Genomic DNA, 19,745 nt, shown 5'->3' on the forward strand with positions numbered 1-19,745 from the left:
GGGTTTTCCAAACTGGGTCAGGATGGATGCAGGGTACACAGCAAGATGCCAGGTGTACTGAACTCTGATGGGGAGGGCATGATCCTCTCCACTCAGCACTGACTGTCTCTGGCTGACAAAACCAGCACTGGCTGATTTGATGCAGTCTTCCCCCAGGAGTCACAAGGCTTCCTTCACCCCTCTCAGAAACATCTTTAAAAAGTTTGTCTTGCACAGATTTTTCCTGGTCTGTCAATCACTCAACTGCACATATTATTTGTAATTGAGTGATTTAACTGTTTCATGATGCACCACCATGAAATTTCAACACAAGATATCATCAGAAAACTGAATGGAGATACAGTCAGGCAGGTGATGATTCTTCCCCCCTCTCCCACTTCTTACACTCAGTCCTCATTAACTACTATTATCATTACCCCAATTTAACTGTGAGGTAATGATCCCACTTCTCAGATTCTTTCATAAAGATTTGTTTCCACACTCCCCATCTGCTACTTAAATTTGTCACCCCTGTATCTGCAAAATTCCCCTGCAATAAGCTGTAATGAATAAATAATTCCATACAAAATACTCTTTATCAATACTAAAATTAATAGGGAATAACCTGATGACAGTAACTCACTTTTCAAACCCAGAAAAACACTGAGAAAAAAGTTATCCATTAATTTCACTGCTTTTTCTCCATCAGTGGATATTTGGTATCAAGATCCACTCTGGGACTCCAGACCCCAGTCCTACAAATGTAACATCACAGGGGAAGCTGACCCCAACTTTTTGTGCTGATGTCTTAGTGTCCCATCCAGAACCACCCTCAAATCTAGCAACTCCTTGTGTGGAATCAATGCAAGTCAAAAGAATGTGTCCAGACCTCTCAAAAACTGTGCAAGTGCTCTTAGCAGACATTATGGAACATCCTCTTTCTTGCTGACTGCACCTCGATAGCAAACAATGGTTTGCATTAATCCTACACTACAATAACAGTCTCAGCAGGCACCAAACAGATCCCATGACTCCATGGCCAATATTCTGGACAATTTGGCTTCCTAGGGCAGCCTTTTAAATGTGGAATTTCTTCAAAACAAAAGTCTGCCAATCCCTGTGTCTTTGGAGGGGAGGGAGGAGATGTGTTGGTAAGGACATGCAAAGGACAATGGGAATGTTACCACAACTACAATTTAAGCAAGGACAAATTTGAGTAGGTAAGATGTGAACAGAACACAGGACTCACTGATATAAGAAAGACTTTAACTCCCTGGTCCTCTGTATCCATGGCCGTGATGCGGATGCTCTTCTCACTGGCTTTATCAATCTGCATCTGAGCCCAGAGCTTGGTGTTCAGGATTAATCTGAGACTCCCCTGAGTCCTCATCACTAAAGCCAACATACAACATCAGTTAGGTGGAAAAAGACAACATGGAGCTCGAAACAGCCAGGATGGCTCTTTGTTCTTTACAAAGAATATAAAGAGAAAGGCCTTAAAACAAGAATCTTGTGACAACTGTTCATCAGAATAATGTTGCAGACTATCAGTCATGTCTAAAGATATTTAGTCCAAAGTCTTATATGTTAATACATCAAAGTTCAGTGGCTGGATCTGAGCTGATCATCTCAAGCAAATGCACATTCCTGACAGTCTGAACAATTGTCACTATTCAAAGACACTTCCTCCACCACGAGCACCCCAGATCCAAAGAACTATACCATAAACTTCTAGTCAAATATTCCAGCTGCTAAACAGAGCTTGATTTTATGGGGAAAAAAAGTAGCTGGAACAGTAGGAGGATATTAAAATATACACAGAGGAAATGGTCATAAATTGAAACAAGTGGCCCAAATTGCTCCTGAGTTGTGTATTTAAGACATGACCTATAGTGGATGCTGCTGTGTGTCATGGAAGCATCCTATGAAAAGAGCACTGCCTGTCATCCAGTGCCTCACCTCCCCTGGCTCCTCTTACCCAGCCGAGACTGTAATGTTCCATCATCTGTTGAGGCCATGTCATTGAGTCTCAGAAGTCCTCGACCTCTTTCCACCCAAGACTGAGAGGTTTTATCAAATACAAACAGCTTGCACTGAATCTGTAACAGAAAACAGCTCTATAGCACAGTGGCTGATTGAAGTAGTAATATATTTAATATTCAGTCAGCTACAGCTGGTTAAAAAGTATCCAGATTTCATATTGAAATTTTAAACTGTCTATAGCTTTGGAAGCCAAAGTAGTCATCCTTCTCTTGAAATAAATTCCTCAGAACATGCTGCCTGGTTTCATAAGGATTTATTAACAGAAGCTACATATTCTTAAGAAGTACCTGTGTGCAAAATGAAACCAGAAGAACAACTTTCAGATAAGGCAAAAATTTCCACAGAGGAAGCTTACTGTAATAGAAGACTAGCTAAGAGTTATCTACAGTATTAAACCAGTTCATTATTTTAAAGTCTCAGGTGCACCCTGCCCCCTTGGAAGTGGCATTTGTGGCTGGGCAGACCCAGCACAAGGAATGCAAAGCAAGGCAACATTCCTCCTCTACCAGGGGAGAAATGCTGAGCAGACATGCTGGGCCACTGACAGTGCATGAAGCCTGACCCACAGTCAGGAGTCAACAGGAGGGGGCTGTCCTGCTGTCCTGGTTCACCACTCTGAAGGAGCACACCCTCCATACTGTGATGGTAGGACTGCTCTCCTGCCATAAAAGCTCCTCCTTTCTTGCCTTGCTGAGCAAGTAAAGACCATTCATGTCTGGTGAAGAGAAGCTCAGAAGACACAGTACAGGTAATTATTCTGTAGGATAACACAAGTGTAACTGATAGGCACTAGCTACCAACACTGGGCATCTGTCTGGTGTCAGAAGAGACCAGCATGTCTTTAAGAACAAAAAGCTATCCTTAATAATGCAGTTCAAGTGCTGAGCAAATCAGGAAAAAGCTATAACTGGAGAATAAAGAGAGGAAGAAAGACATTACACCACTTAGTTTCACATGAAAACTCTGCCTGTTTTTCTTAAGGACATATTAAAAGTTAGAAAGTATATTCAAGTTAATGTATCATTACAATGTTAAACAGAATTCCTGATTTGAATTGTGACTGAAATCATGACCTTCTAAAACACCACTAATTCAATTAATAACCTCAAGACAAATTCCTGAGTACTGTTTTATGGTTTCTACTACACAAGAAACCTGACTACTGGCACACTAGTCCATTCACAATGTAAAAAAATCTTCAGTAGTTCAATTATTAAAGAACTCAGTATTTAGTCCATTTAAATTTGCTTCAAAGAATTGTTTTGTAGGACACAGAATCTTTTATGTGACAGATTTGGGATTAACTATGCTTGAGATTCGTCTGGATGGCTCAAGCACTGAAATTTATCCACAGAAGAAGTTAAGAAACAAAGAACGATCTGATAATAAATATCCAAAGTTTGCATTTTAACACAAGAAAGTACATCAGATGTAGAGGATGGCTGAGCTGTAGGGAATCAGGTGGGGTGACACCCCTGTGAATCCCCATCAGCTCAAAGCTCCCCTACCTCACCCACTCCTTACCTGTAACACGTTACTTTCAGCTTCCTCCCCAGTGATCACTTCCACCTTTGCCAATAAACACTTCCTTGCTGTTGCTTTAGTATAGGCTGCTGCAGACTCTGCCAGTGACTCTGAAATATTATTAGCTGAACAACATTTTGAGAGTTTGAGAATGATTGGTATGTAATTTTGTTGGACTTATAAAGGTCTCACATGAGTATACCAGAATTTGCAGAAACAAAGTACATAAGACAGACATTAATAGCATATCAGAAATAGGACTGAAGTTCAGAGCAGGAGTTAGAGCTGTCTTTTAAGACTTGTTTTAAAAGCACAAAAAGACACAAAGGACAGAAGAAGGTAGTTACTGACAAAATTTGTCCCCACATACACTATTTCAACCTATGCATCTATAGGTCCTCCAGCAGCACAGACACTGCTACCAGCTGGACATACTGTGAGATTGGTTTTCCACTTTTATGGTGGTTTGAAAGCAGTTTGATGGAGAAAACATCACTCCCAAAATTTCCAGAAGAAAAATCTTGCCCATCTGAGGAGTCACAGAACTCCAGAACCCAGCACACAGTTTTTGATTCAAGCAAGACAGCTGGTGCACTCACTTAACACAATATATGTTTGACTCAGATTTTCAGTCCCACGGAGTATAACAGAATTATTAAAACCCAGTTTGCTGCATTTCTTCTACACTCTGCAGGTCCAAGCACCTGCACTCTACTTTCATTCTGCTGAAGACACTCCCAATACTGCAGAAATAGTGCAGGGAAGACAGTGTAGCCTGCATGTGCTTAGTATGAGAGACAAAAGGACAAGAGAATCCACAGCATCCAGCATGTCCCCTTCCACACCTTTGGTTACAATAGCTGTAAAAATGTTATGTTTTTATAAAGTAACATGATTTTGAAAAATGCCATCATTTAAACAAGGATGAACTAGCAATGCTAAAACAAAATTTGTTTTTTCACCTTTCTCTGGTGTGGCTTCCTGAGAAGATGATTCAGAACCAGACTCTGTAGCAGCATTCTCCTTATTACTCTCTGCACTCCCTTCATTTGATTTTGGTGGACTCTATCACAAAGAGAAGAGGAGGTAAACAGAACAGAGAAAGCACACACTCATTAGCAGAACAAAACTAGTGATCAGCTACTGAGGGAAGCCCTGGTCTCTACAAACCATACAGCACAAGAAGAATCCACAGGCAATATGCTTTCACAGCAAAAGCTATCCTACCACCTCAGCCAAGGAACTGAATGGAGCATGACCTGAAAACCACTTCAAATTATTTTCCCCTGAACTGAACCCAAATTTCAAACCTTATTTTTAGGTTATGCTCAACAGAGCAAACCAATTTCAGCTACAGCTCAACTCAAGGCATGCTTGACTGAGCTCCCTGCCCAGTGGTCAGGCAGGTACAACCACCCAGCATTCAACATCTCCCTCTGCACCAGCACAGTGATAAGAACAGCAGTGGGGAAGAGGGAGGCACCAAGTTACACCTGAGCTTGGGACACAAACCATCTCCTGACTCACACCCCAGGACTGGGGCAGCCACCCTACTGCTGGACTTGAAACCCTCACTGGGGGAGTCACAACTGAACTCTTCCAATTTGGAGGACAGCAAACATGAAACATCCTCAGATGATGATAGTGAAGAAGCCATTTAAAGTGCTTGGAGTGGAGAACCACGTGCACTATGGAGAACACAATCTCCCTACACTGGTAGAGCTTGGCAGGGACATCCTGGAGAGTGCTGCTGGGCAGACAACAGCTCATGAGACCCCCGTGCTACACCCAAAATAAGTCACCTACAAGGGAAATCACTACAGGAAAACCCTGCTCCAGAGACAAGTACACTTAACAGTTCTCAAAGTTCCTGGGTGAGAATCCATAACTCAAACTACTCCCAGAGTTACATCTCATACACAGTGTATACTCACTAGGACTCGCTCACTCATGTTCTGTCCAAAAACAAACTTGTTGCTAGATGCATCTGCACTGTTTGTAGAGTTCTCTACACTGAAATGAAAAAAAGAAAATTAGAACAGGTTTTATAAGTCAGGAAAATATCTGTCTCTCTGGGGGTCTGCTCTGGGCCCTGTGCTGTTGAAGATCTTTGTGAGGGACATGGATGGTGGCACCGAGGGCACCCTCAGCTGGTGTGCTGGGGACATGAGCTGTGTGGGGCAGTGGCTGGATGAGGCCTGGAGCAACCTGTAGTTGAGAGGGGTCCCTGCCCATGGCAGGGAGGTAGATCAGAGCATCTCTAGGGTCCCTTCCAACCCATGCCAGTCCATGATTCTATGATCTTCTATGACAAAAATCCTCAAAAAGTGAGCAACTGTCACTGGCTTTAAAAACGAAGCACTGATTGACACAAACAAAAATTAATTCAACTCTGTAACACAAGAGCACACACTGGCTTTACAGAATGACAGTTCTCTCAGGATGATGTCAAATCATTTTGTCATGGGGAATATATTCCCTTTACATATCAAGCAATGCTGATCTCAGCCCTCATCTTCCTCACAGAATAAGCATGCTCCTCCCTGGTGCATTTCTATTAACAGATTTTAAATCCTATTTAGGAAAGACTATGGTTTTAATGTTTATGGACTGAAGAAGTCATTGTTCACCTGCCTTCCCTTCAGGCACCCCTAAGTCATCACTGTGCTTACTGGGGGAACTTGCTGAATGGAGAGCACCTGACATGAGACCTATGTACCTATCACCCAGTCTGGAAAAGGGGCACATGTCCCTGCACGACTCAAGCAGAACCAAGCAAACCTCAAATGTGCATGTATGGTTGCTACTTTGGACTAAGGGGATTCAAAGAACAGGGGAGATCCTCAGGGGAAGAAAGTTTTGCCTGCTAAGGCAATTAGAGCCATAGAATCATTTCTGTTGGAGAAGACCTTTAGGATCCCAGTCCAACCACTCACCTAACGTTACCAAGTCCACCACTAAACCATGTCCCTAAGCACCTCATCTACAGTTCTGATCCCCAAGTGCCAACTCAGAACTCAATATGATCTGCCCAGAGCTGCTATGTGACCTAGCACATGTACAATTTTCAGATGGCTGTCAGCATTTACAGAAAGGGAGGAGTTTTCCTTTTACAAGGCACCTGCCATGTCTCCACATCTCAGCTAAAAAGGATCCAACTCCACTTAGACACACTTCTTTTAAAGGCAAATCCAAAACCAGGTTTCTGTGAATTCATCTGCCATGAGTAAATCCTCCCAAAGTGAAGAGTCAATCCAGATATGGCAGCAGATGTTTATGTCTTTCAACTTGTATGACAAGTGTTCCAGAATTTGAAGCCCACTTACTAGAAGTTACCTTCTGCCAAACTGATTAAAAGAGACATGGCAGTGTCCCTGGAGAGGCACTGACCTGGCACCCACAGCAGCACTCTGGGGTGTTCTCTGCCCCTCCACTGCATCTGAAAAGCTCAGTATCACAAAGGATCCAGGCTGCACAACTGGCTAGTACCTGCTTTGTGGTGAAGAGCAATGCAGGCTGAAGGACAAGCCAAGCACATGCTGCTGCTTCTCCCACCACAGCTTCACAGCCTTGAACGGTCTGCAGCCCAGGTTCTCCAGGAGCAGGGATGTCTCTGCTCCACTGCTCTCAGTGGGATTTTCCCCCATGCTTTTCCAGTTATTACTTGAACTCACAGCTCTGTGTAGTAAGATGTTCTCTTCTGTTTTCTACTTTGTTACTGTGCTTCCTTTTTTGTGAGCACTACTGAGCTAACACTTTCACAGAGCTAGACTGACATCTGAGCCTTAAGCAGAGACTGTTGGTTCAGAGCTCACCACTGCACGGACAGAACTAGCAGAGTTCTCCTGGCTGCCTGACCTTACATGTACCCACAGCAAACTCCCTCTGATGCTATTGCCTCATCAGAAATTCTCTCAAAGACCTTCCCACAGTTAGGTTCCTGCTTGTTCATACAGACCCTCTATACCACTGAAAAAAGTCTTATCACAAACAAACAATCTTTTCTTTTTTAAACTATCTTTCCTTGATCCATATCATATATCAAACATCAAATACACAAATACAGCACAGATATCTACAGGATACTGCTGACAGTTCAAATTTTTTTCCAACACTGTTTCTTTCTAATCATTCATGAGAAGACTTCTCTCATCTTATGCTTGTTATTTTTCTGAAGAGGCTTTGGTGAGGACGTGGCCAAACAAACAGTGCCACGTGATCTCCCTGCAGCAGATGACTGGGGAGTCCCCCAGATATAAAGTTCACTACCACATTCTCCAGAAGCCTGGGCTCCCACTGACCCAGTGTAAAGCCTGCATCCTATGAAGAACAGAATCACAAAATTTTGAGCACAAAATAAGGAAAACTGTCCTACAGGTGTCCCTGTAGTCTCACCTGGAACTGATGTACTGTAGGAAGTAATTAGTTGCAGAAGGTGTGTCTGATGGAGGAAGACCAGCATTCTGGACATCAGCAGCTTCATCACTTTCATCTCCTAGCTACAAAAAGAATTGACAGGTTTGACTACTGTCCACAATTCTCAGCTCATCCTTTCCCAAGACAAAGTTCCAGCCCAAACACTTCCTACAATCAGACAATATAAGCCTATCTCCCAGTATTACACTGCTGTTCCACTGGCAGGCCTGCACAGACCTGTTGTCAACAGGAGGTACTAACAACACAGCTCAGCTGTGCTCAGGTTTGAACTCAGGCTGCCCTGTTTCTTCCCCCAGCTTCTCTGTCAAGTCCTGGTTGCATGGGAACATCTTAGAAACACATGTCAACTTGTTCTGACCCAAAAGGCAAGAGAGAACAGTCCATTGCACTGAGCTTTAGACATTACCTGTGATTGAGTAGGTGCATTTATTTTTGAAAAAGCTTCTTACACCACTGAACAGTGTTAATTTATTACATGTCTGTTTTACCAAACACCAACTGAACTGTCTTCAGAGCTTCTCATTTCCCATACATACATGGTGGTTTCAACTCTGTTATATAGTGGCTTTGAAGTACCTCATAAGGAGTGTGCAGTACTCATGCCAACACAGGATCTGTTCCACTGCTGCTCATCCTCAAACACATCAATGGCTAGTGGAGAGAAACGTGCATTTACCTTCACTCTATCTCTTAAGTTTTGCCCAAATACAAATGCTTGCTGTGCATTTAGTTCTGCCTTCTCAGAGCTGTCATCATCTGAAGTATTGTTGGACTCTTTTTTCTGACATTCTCCTGCCTAAAGGAAAGAAATGGAAAACTTTAGCCTAGGTAGTTCAGTTTCCTCAGACAAAACCCCCAGGGTATGACATGGTGAGCCAGTAACATCTCCAGAGCTACAAGGCAAATTTTGCATTTAAAAAAGCCTCTGTTGAGAGCATCTTTCCTCACGAACCACAGGGTAGTTAAGGTTCAAGGGGATCTCTGACAATTTCCAAACCGTGCTCCAAGCAGCATCAGCTTCTAAGTTATGCTTGGCTACCTGAAACCTCACACAGACAAGTCTCAGGAAAGCCAAGGATAGCAGTGTGACAGCTGGGCAGCCTGGTGCAGTGTTTGACTGCACTAAATGTGACAGTTCTATCCCAATACCCAGCTGGAATTCCCCATTCCCCACACTTGCAGCTTCATTTGTCTGGTAGTGACCTTCAAGTCTCATTCTGTCTTGCTACAGCCACCACTAGATAGCTGAGAACAATTCAGTGCCCTAGTCCAAGCAGAACACTCTCAGCTTTTGCACTTGCCCATCAGGCATCACGTGCTCCAGGCACTCATCACCTTGGTGGTTGGCAAATACCTTCCATGCAGTGGCAAATCACACACCCTGCTCCTGACACCACCCACCAGTGGCAGGTAAAGGCAGAGAATCACTCCTCTGAACCTCATGGCTGTGGCCTTGTAGAATGTCTTAATAAAAGGATGCACTGCCCACTTGTTTTCAACTTTTTTCACTGTTGCACAGAACCCCAGGTTTCCTGAACCTTTTGCCCTGTTAAGGACTGTCTTCTGTGTTATTCTGCAGCTCTGGAGCCCTTTCCCTTAGTGGCTCTGTAACCATTCAGTGTAGCTGTCAGGGCAGCACCTTCCAGAGCACCTCTGGCAGTATTTTCCCCCATTATTCCCATCCCATTATACTCATGGCCTTGCAGCTGCAACCCTCATAGTGGTGTTGGAAAGCAACTGAAACCCCCACGGGAATCACCCCTCCCTCTTCTCTCCTAATCACCATGCCTGGAGGGGTTAAAAGAACCCTGTGGACATGGTCCTTCAGGACATGGTGTAGTGGCCATGGTAGTGTTGGGTTGATGGTTGGACTTGATCATCTTAGAGGTCTTTTCAAACCTTAATGATTCTACAATTCTCTGAATCCCCCACCCTATAGCTTTTGATTTCCATTAGAAGACCCAACAACATGCATGCACAAAGCTGCTGCCCCTCAAAGCATCCTCCAGTCAGCATTAATGGCACCACAAGCAGAAAAAAACACCAAAACAGGAAAGGTTGAGCCTATCCTGATGAAAACTACATAGCTACTACAGGAAGAGTATCAAGGGGTACCACCTGCTCCACTGAAGTGGATGCCCCAGGGGAAAATGCCAGTCTGGGGAAGCCCTGCCCCTTGTTTCAAGTTTTTCCTTTACTTTGCTCTTTTGTTCTCCTCTCCTCCAAAATAAAATATCACCCTTAGTAGTAATCCTGCCAGCTACAGACACTGCTAATGAATTCTGTACCCAAGAACTTGTCTCCACATCCTCTGTGCAACACCTGGCTCCCCAAGCACTTGTCTGCACAGCTGCTTCCCAGCCACTCTGTCCTGGTGGCACAGGTCACCACACCCCAGGGACAGGACTCTGCACTTGCTGACCATCACTTGGTTTCTCTGAGCTCATTCTCCAGCCTGTCTTCCACCACATTGACCATTTTCCTCTTCCCTCCCTTTACAAGATTCACTGCCCCTTGCCAGGTTGTGTAAGCACTAAATAATGCTGACCTCACTCTCACCCCTATAGGAACATCTCAGGTACCTGAGCACCCCCCGCTACCCTTCAAGCTCACTGGTTAAGCCAATTTTCCACCCACTCCAAATTCCACCCAGCCAGTCCATCTCTCTCCAGTTTGGCTGTGGCAATGCTGTTGGAGACCATCCACCTCAAAGACCTTGCTGCAGTCAAAGCCAGCACATACTGCTCTCTGCACAGCCAATAGTATCATCAGAGAGAAAAAACCACGTACTAATCAGGTTGGTCACCATGTTTTATCCATGCTGGCTGTTCTTCATCACTTTAAGGTGCTTCATATCCTAGGACTCCTTCACCAGGATGGGAGGGGAAGGGGTTGAACAGTTTCTACTTTCTCAGAACCTCTTCCTTCCCCTTCTTGAAAATGTGTGCTATATTCTCCTCTTCCCCAGCAACAGGGACCTCCCAAAGTACCACATCATCTTGATGGCAGGCAGTGGTCTCACACTGACACCAGCCAGTTCTCTCAGCACCCACGGATGCATCTTGTTCAGTCCCATGGAGTTGTACATGTCAAACTTGTCTTAGATGGTCCTTAAACAAATCTACTGTAGTAATTCTCCTGCAAACTATCCCTTGGGAGAGGGACCTGGCAGTGGACTTCTCTGGTGAAAACCAAGACAAAGGCATTGACTTTCTCAGATTTTCTTTAGCATCCTGATTTTTTTTTCCATGTCATTTTAATTTTTTTTTTTCCATCACTAGCTTCTCTCCAGCATTTGGCAGCAGGGTTACATTTTCCCTTCACCGTCCTTAAATTTCCTACAAACTTCCCTCAGGGAGAGGGACCTGGCAGTAGAGTTCTCTGGTGAAAACCAAGACAAAGGCATTGACTTTCTCAGATTTTCTTTAGCATCCTGATTTTTTTTTCCATGTCATTTTAATTTTTTTTTTTCCCCCATCACTAGCTTCTCTCCAGCATTTGGCAGCAGGGTTACATTTTCCCTTCACCCTGCCTTTGCTGTTAAGACACCAGTAAATGCCCTTCTTCCAGTCCTTTCATTCCTGGTCAGCTCCAGCTAAGCTTTGGCCTTCCCAGTTCTCTACCTACACATCCAGGCAATCCTCCCACACACCTCTCTGGTACCCTGACTTCTTTACCAACTTACATCCACTCCCTTTCTGGATTTAAGGAGCTCCCAAGTTCATTCACATTGGCCTCCTGCTACATTTGCACAACTTCCTGCATATGGGGGTAAACTACTCACTCTGAAGTGGTTGCCCATGAAGATAACAAGCTCTCCTGAGCTCTTCTGTCCTTCAGGAACCTACCAACAAGCTCAGGATCTCACACTCCCCCTCAGAGCTACTCTCAACCTCTGTATTTCTAACCTGTTCTTTGCTGTGAATACCAGGTCCAGCTGAGTACCTCCCTGCTCAACTTAACCAGCACCTGCATCAAAAAAACCTGTCCTCAACTTATTCCTAAAATCTCCAGGAGTATTTCTACCAGCACACATTAACAATTCATCAGATGTTAAAGTTCTTAAAACTCCTCTTTAGAACCAAGGACTGCAGTTGTGAAGCTTCTAGTTCTTCAAAGGCTTTAGCTACTTACTTTCTCATCTTGATCAGTCCAACTCTAGTTGAAGTCCACTTTCATCTCCCCCTTGATGGCCTCCCCCTCTGATCTCAATCTATAAAGCCTTGACCAACTCAGCACCTTTCCAAAACCAAAGCCTCTGCATTCAAGCAGCTCCTTTTGAGCTCAACAGAACCCATCCCTTTGTCTTTCCTGCTTTACTTCCTAGAAAGCCCACGTGTACCCAGCACAGTACTCCAGCTGTTCAAGTGAATCTGTGTCTGTATCCATGACCCCAGTGAGGTTACAGATCTCCACTGCACCCAGATCTCCAGCTCCTCCTGTCAGTCTCTCATGCAGGGTGTTGTTGCCAGCAGCTGCTGTCAGCCACAGCCTGTTCCACACAGCACAGGGCAAAGCACCAGTGGGAAAACACTGGATTGCTTCCAAAGGAGTTTTGCAAACCCCATTTTATGTCTAAGCAACACAACCTCTGCATAACCCAGCTGCATCATCGGCCTTCAGATTCTAATTTGGGCACTTTGAAGACATCCTTTTTCTGCTGGTAGTCAGAAATGGGCCAGTGTTGCCTGCTGGGAGTAGCCTTCCACCACTGCATGGTACAGACATGGGGAACATTCTACTGAACAAAATGAACAATCATTAGCCTAGGATCTCCTTAACAGTCCCTCCTCCTCCTGGGTAAGGATCAGGATCTCCCTGCTGCCAAGAAGATCAAGTTCTTCACAGTAGGCTTGCACAGCTGCCTATCAAGCTTCCCTGCATACCTGACAACTTTCAGCCACCAGACTCTCCCACCAGCCAAGGCAGGTTGACTAGAAGGCTGCAGCTTGTGCCCACCTAAGGAATGGATTGCTTAGAGCTCCTATCATTTCCTCCAGATTTTCAAGGCAGAGAAACAAGGCCTGGCTCAGACACAGGCAGGTCACTACTGAGATGCTCAGAGTAGGACACTGATCAGAGAGAGAACATCCCCACCTTGTATAAGCACAAGACAGAGACCTTGAAGAAAAGTCTTTTCTGCCAGTAAAATAAGACCATGAGTCATATCTGCCCTAACAAGAGGAGACCAGGCTCACATAAATGCAAATACCCTGTACCTGCCCTCAGGAGGAAGCTTTTCTCTCTGTGGTACATCACATCCATGCTACAGATTTGGACATACAACTGCCAATATAAAACTTAATTCCAGTATAAAACTTAACTCACTCTTATTATGCAATCCAATATTCTGCAGAGACTCCAGCATGTGGTACAACTACTGTATGAACTCAACTACTTACAAATGTGCTAGAAAGCTGCAGGCAGATGAAGCTGACTACAAATGCCAAGGCAATGAAGAACATCTCACCACACTCCTTGGTAAAACTGCAAGTGTCCACTTATGAAGCTTTATAGCATTTAGTACTTAACTCTCCTCCATCAGTAACACCCAGATTTCAGAGCTGTCTATCAGAAAGCTTCCTCCCAGGTCAGTACTTCACAGAGTGGCTTAGGTTGGAAAGGCCCTCAGAGATCATCTAACCCAACCTCCCTGCCATGGGCAGGAAATGCCTCTCAACTGGACCAGGTTCTGGAGTTCAATTAAAGTCAAGAGGACTTTTGGATGTTAAAAATGCATAGAGGGTTTCCCAATAACATACACAGAGGTGACAAGCAGGTCCCACAAAGACTTGACACTGATCCATGCAATGAATTTCCTTATTGCTACTTTATTATTGCAGTAGCCTTCCACTAGACCTTAAAAAGCCACTCACACTGGGAAGTCTTTCTGCTCAGATGTCAAAATCAACTCAGATTTGAATCTCAAGTAATCCACTCCATACTCCTGCATCTTTAAGACTACTTCAGTGCCTGATGTGGCATTAAAAAGCAACCCATTGCCTAGCAAAGCTACAAAAAAAGAAACCCAACACATAAAATATACACAACCTCAAAAACCCTCAAACATCCTCCTCAGTCAGCATCCCAAGGTGCCAGCTGTTAGCTCAATACCTGCAGGAAGGGAAGGACTGGACATGCTTCTCTGCACAGAACACAGCAGGAGCTATTTCATGACTTTCAAGATATCAAATAAAGAACTTTTAATGCACTTAGATGCCTCCTCCTCTAGCTGGAGCTTTACAGACCCTCATTACCTGCACTCTCTCTCCACCATTTTTAGTAGGGAATTTATTTGCAGACTCTGGGTTTCTACCCAACTATCATCTCCTGTCTCTAAGCCTCATGAGTAACTCATCACCCCAGTTACCTCTATTCTTTCCATCCTCACATTTCCCCACACCACTGAATTGTTAGAAATCAGGACAACACCAGTAAAGCACCATCCATGGGCATGGGATCTTTTTGCTGCCAGTCCAAGAAGGAAGACTGAACATGTGCACACACTGCTCAGTCTGCCCAGCTCAAAACCAAAACCTTTTCAGACAAGAACAGGGATTTAGTAAATGCCTCCTAATCCCTGGCCTGCCAGGAACACCAGTCCCACCTGGCAACAGCCACTGGAGGAGGAGTAGACTGCTTTTCCCCCTCCTCACAGGAGAAATTCCTACCCTCCTGACTTACTCCCGGCATGCAGAGTAAGAGATGAACCTGCAGGAGGAAGATGTATTTCTTCATGCCACCTGATCAGATGAAAGAGCAGTATTCTATCAGTCCACTGAACCAAGACACCCAAGTGACAGGAGTTTAGTGCCTGTGGCAGGAATGGTTTCACTTAAGCAGCAGTAAGATTTTACAGCAAGAGTAGAAATAAAGTTGGAAGGACCAATAGGAACCAATGGGACTAGAAGCTGAACAGTGCAAGTTTGGTTTTTTTATATTTTGTGAGGGATAAACAGATGTGAAAAACCAGCCCAAGCTGTGGATTCAGTAAATCTTTGTTACAGCTCTTGAGTTAGTAAAGATAAACACAGCATACTATTAGGACAGCATAAAATCTCCTACTAAAGTGTATGTTCATAGTATGGACAGATGAGGGTGATCTGATCAAGGTGCACTCACACTGCTAGAGAAACAGACTCTGTTCAGACAATACTGTTTTGAAGCCTGTCACCTGGAGTGTCCTCCCAGTCCTCCTCCAACTCACCTTGTCTTCAGAGTCAGAACTTTTCAGTGCTGCATTACTTAGTGATTCCGAGGTGGCTGCAGAATCTGGCAGGATATTTACACCATTGGTGCCACTGCTGAGAACTGCAAGAAGGAATAATAAAAAAAATTCTCTAGGTATTTAGATTGTCCTGAAAGTTTTCTATAGCAAATTGCATGCTGTTTGCCTGTTTAAGTCCATGAAACACTACAATGTAAACTACAGAGTTCCCACAGTACTTTGCAAGAGACAAATCAAGCTAGAAATGTTTGTTTCTATGCCAGATTCAGCACTAAATGAAGTTACTTTTGTTTCAGTTCAGGTGAACTTCCAAATAACAAATTAAGTGCTGGGGAAACAGGAGTTTTAGGAGACATAGACACCTTGAACAGTTTTTTTGGCTTTAACTTCCAGTTTGCCTATTTCTGTTGGCTATACCAATTCCATAACAGTACTATAAGGATAATACATGTGACCAAACTTAGAGTTGAAATTAGATCTTGAAGTCCCTGTTCCAAAATGGTCCAAGTCTAAAGCCACATCCCTGCAAATTCAGCATTTTACATCCCTGTGCAGCTACCTGAAATCTACAACTGTCCATCTGATCAGCAGTGGCCTATCACACCACTGACAACACTGCTGTTTGAGACTGACAATCCACACCCTTAAAAGTCTTTTTATTCCCAAAATGAAGCATAGACTACAAAGTCAGAGGCCTGGCAGTGTCAGGCAGTCACCCTGAACAGCAACTGAAGGTCTGACTGTGTAATCCCTCATGTAACAGCTACACTGAACACTTCAGATGCTTCTGTTGTGAAAGGAGAAACCTAGAAAAAAGGCAGATGCTGAGTGAAAACAAAGTGCTACACTAAACACATCCTGTGTGGTTCTATTCTCCCTGCAGGGTGCTCTAGAAAGCAAAAGCCTCATTTACCCATCTGTGAGAAGGCCTTGGGCTGTGGGGCCTGCAGCACTGCTGGGCGTAGCACGCTGCGCTGCTGCTCCTTCGGCTTCTGGCTGGGCAGACCTGCAGGGACAGAGGTTCTGAGAGCTTCAGAGCTGAAAAATTCAGCTTCATCTGGTCTTCTCAGCAGCCACCAACAGAACATACAGTGGAAAACCAGCTGTTTAAAAACCTTCCACCCCATCCTTTCCCATCTCTCACTCAGCCTCAAAAATAAAGCTAGTCCCAAGCAGAGAAGAAAACTTCCTAGCCTTAAAAGACACTTTAAAATATGTTCTCTACCTTATCCAGAAAAGCACAGAAGGAGAGTTGATGACTGACTCAGAAATAAAAGTAAAATAAGAAATGAAGAGTACAAAAGCAATCCTATTTACTCTCTGACATTCAACCACACATTCCAAGTCTTGTTTTCTTCTTCTAGTTAAAGTCATTTCCATATACATGTAAATTATTATTTTTCCCCCTTTCTTTCTGCATGCAAACACATTGGTAGTGTAATAGTCTTGCATGTTATTTCATTTCACCTTTTGGCTTCTTGATTTAACCTGGCCATTTTGGTTTGTTATAGTAAGATACATCTACTACAACTCTAACTCTGCTATGATTCAAGTCAACTGACCTTGAACAACCTAATTAAAAAAAACAAAGAAAATCTTAACGTAGCTCTAGAAGCTTATGGCAACCCCAGAAGGTTCAGTTTTCTTCACTGAACAAAACAAAGATGAATTCTTGAGCTAAAATACTGCAAGAGAAGTTACTCGAGGCAGCTCAACCAAATATTCAAAGGGCACAACAACCAAAATGTAACAACTACCCTAAGTTCAAAGGTCTATGCCAGCTGAAAAAAAATTGTTTAAATTTACTGCTCTTCCTGCAAACATAATGAACAGTTTCCATATATATACATATAAATACATACTTTATTTATATATATAAACAACTTCCACAAAAATTTTTTTTTCCCCTCAAACTCCTAGGGAGCTGCAATATTCTTCTCTTTCCCATACTGGCTAGGTCTGCATCAGCAAACAGGAAGCTCCTCCAGAGCCAAACCACACAGCCAGACTGTGCAGCAGGACAGGCAGGTCCAAGGACTCCACGGCCAGGCTACTGCCAAGGCCAGGGAGAGGAGGACGTGGGGAGTGAAGCACGTGCCCAGACTTTGCTCCAGCCTGGGCACAGCCTGAGCGCCCATCAACGTCTGGGACTTGTTCTGAGCCCTCCTGCAGCACTCCTTTTGTTCCAGTTTGCTACCAAAGGAACTGAGTTCATAAAGCCCAGGACTGCTCTAAGAGCTCAACTGAAGAACTCTGTCAAAGCAGAGACAACTGGGAGATCCATTTCAGACACGTGTGGCTGATCCAGGTCACAGCCTGGCCATGTCTGTGCCCACCACACAGCAGACAGAGCCAAAACCATCCTGGAGAATGCCAGATTTGTGCTCTGCATGAACACAAGCATTGCCAAATTCCAGTTACAGCAGGAGTTTGAGACAGCTCTTGTTGACCTGGATTCTCTGTTCTGCTGCAGAGGACACTGAACTCACCTGCACTGGGTGCCTGGCCATGGATAAGTGTTGGTGGCTTCAGCCTGAATCCACTGCTCTTCTCCTCTGGGAGCAAAACACAATTACAGGGACTCAGCTGGAACATACTCCAGACATTCAGCCAGTCAGAATTCCTCATGCTTTCCTCACTGTAACAACCCACAACTTCTATAAACGTCCAAAGTCACACAGATTTCTAAAGAACAAATCCCTTTCCCAAGGCAATCTGAATTCCCAAGTGACCATCACAGCACAGACATCACAAGGACACAAACCCAAGTTGCTGCAAGAAAAAAAAAATGCAGTACTATTTTTCAGGAGAAAGGTGAAACAGATCCTTTCACAAGGCAAGTGCAGCTCCTCCTGTGAAGGACTTCACAGGGGGTTAGCAGAGGTTACAGAGGGTTTAGGTGAGAAACAAACTAAAGAAAGGACAATCAAAAGTATGAATGAACATGACAGCTGCTAACAAGCACCCAGCTGCTAATTATAAATTAAACTTAATCACTTCATATTAGTTTCTTACAATACATTAGCTTTTACTCTATGCTTTTATAGTTTGAAGGTAAAAAAAATTCCTTTGCTTGCTCTCATGACAGTTAAGGCTTTTATTTAAAATACTAAAAATTAGAAAAGAATTCTTTTCATAAATCCACAGCTATTACAAAAGGAGCTCCTAAGAACTCAGAGGGTATAATTATAAAATGTTTCCTTTCAGGGGCATAATGGCTGTGCTCAGAATAAGACACTCAGCACTTACCACCTTACTGTACTTTCATTTTCCTCATGCCAGTTAAGCATAAACCAAAACGTGCTCTACAGCAATGCCAACACAACCAAGCCACAGGACAACAGTCCTTAACAAAATAACTGTGCTGCCAGCACAAGGTTCCCAGGTCCATAGATTATGGTTGATTTGATTTTCAGTATAAAAAAAAAGTATAAAAAAATTCCCTTAAGTTTTATCTTGAGGTTAACAAGTGGGCATAAAGTCATGTTGCGTTCCACCACCACTCCCAAAGTATTTAAGGATTTTGATATTTCTTATTTTAATAATGCCCAGCAAACATGAAATCAAGCAATGAAATGACAAGAGAACAGCTGTAAGATCAGAGCTGTCACCACTTCCAGATAGGGATACTTCTGAGGTATCAAAGGACTCTGGACCATGACAGACAGACAGCAGTTTGCTGAGAAAAAGCAGGAAAATGGGGAAGCTCACCTGGTTCTGAGTCTGAATTGCCTGCAGAGGGTTCACAGAAGCTTGATGGCATAAAAACGTTGTTCTTTGTCACTGCAGTTAAGGAAAGAAAAGGAAAGTCATGTACATAGGTCTCAGTTTAATAACTGTTTAATTCTGTTCCCAAACATACAGAGGCTGCAGATTGAAAATTATTTTTCTAGTCATTTGGTTTATTTTAGGTTTTTCTTTCTTCTAAACTAAACCAGTATTACAGCCACAGGAGGACACAGGCCATTGTCCATAACATTCCCTTAGTTTCTCCTGAAACAGAAAGCAAACTTCATCTCTTCTGGAGGGAAGGTGAACACAGGATTCCCAGTCTGAACTGTACCTGAGCTAGAACTGGAATGTTTAATATCATTGCAAGACACAGCCAACATGTCAGAAGGCCTCTGCAGAGGGCAGAAGGAAGTGCACCCCCTGAACTAACAGCTGGGCTCTGCACAAAGCTCAGGGCTGACAGCACAGCTTGCACCAAGAGGTGGGAAACTCGTTTGAATGGTCCTAAAAGGACAAAAATTCTACAGAAGCAAAGGTGAGTACACCAGAGTATTTGCAGATTTCATACCTAAGCATAACAGTCAACAAGAGAGAAAAAAAACACATGAAAGGAACAGGCAAAGGTCAGTGGAACTTTTCCACCCTTTGCTGGGACCTAGAGAAGTGAGCAACAAGGAGCTGGATGAAGGACCAGTTCTGCAGTTGAGGTACTTCTGATGTATCTACCTCCTGTTCTCCTCATTGTGTTTCATACACTGCACTGTCTGTGATTCCCTGTACACCACCAAGAGCCACAAGGCAA

At 43.7% G+C, this 19,745-nt stretch overlaps 1 protein-coding gene across 1 annotated transcript; it reads right to left on the bottom strand.

The window, feature by feature from the left end:
- Nucleotides 1-1,228: 1,228 nt before the first annotated feature.
- Nucleotides 1,229-18,994, bottom strand: RANBP3 (RAN binding protein 3; the record flags this gene model as incomplete). The annotated part of the gene is made up of 11 exons (XM_008943941.1): nucleotides 1,229-1,371; nucleotides 1,958-2,078; nucleotides 3,547-3,671; nucleotides 4,509-4,611; nucleotides 5,481-5,559; nucleotides 7,942-8,045; nucleotides 8,660-8,779; nucleotides 15,191-15,294; nucleotides 16,125-16,217; nucleotides 17,701-17,766; nucleotides 18,923-18,994. Coding segments are annotated over 11 exons (1,130 nt in total), but the record flags the coding sequence as incomplete, so codon positions are not given.
- Nucleotides 18,995-19,745: the final 751 nt, after the last annotated feature.

The sequence above is a fragment of the Merops nubicus genome, unplaced genomic scaffold, assembly GCF_000691845.1.
Source record: "Merops nubicus isolate BGI_N331 unplaced genomic scaffold, ASM69184v1 scaffold19647, whole genome shotgun sequence".
Taxonomy (NCBI): domain Eukaryota; kingdom Metazoa; phylum Chordata; class Aves; order Coraciiformes; family Meropidae; genus Merops; species Merops nubicus.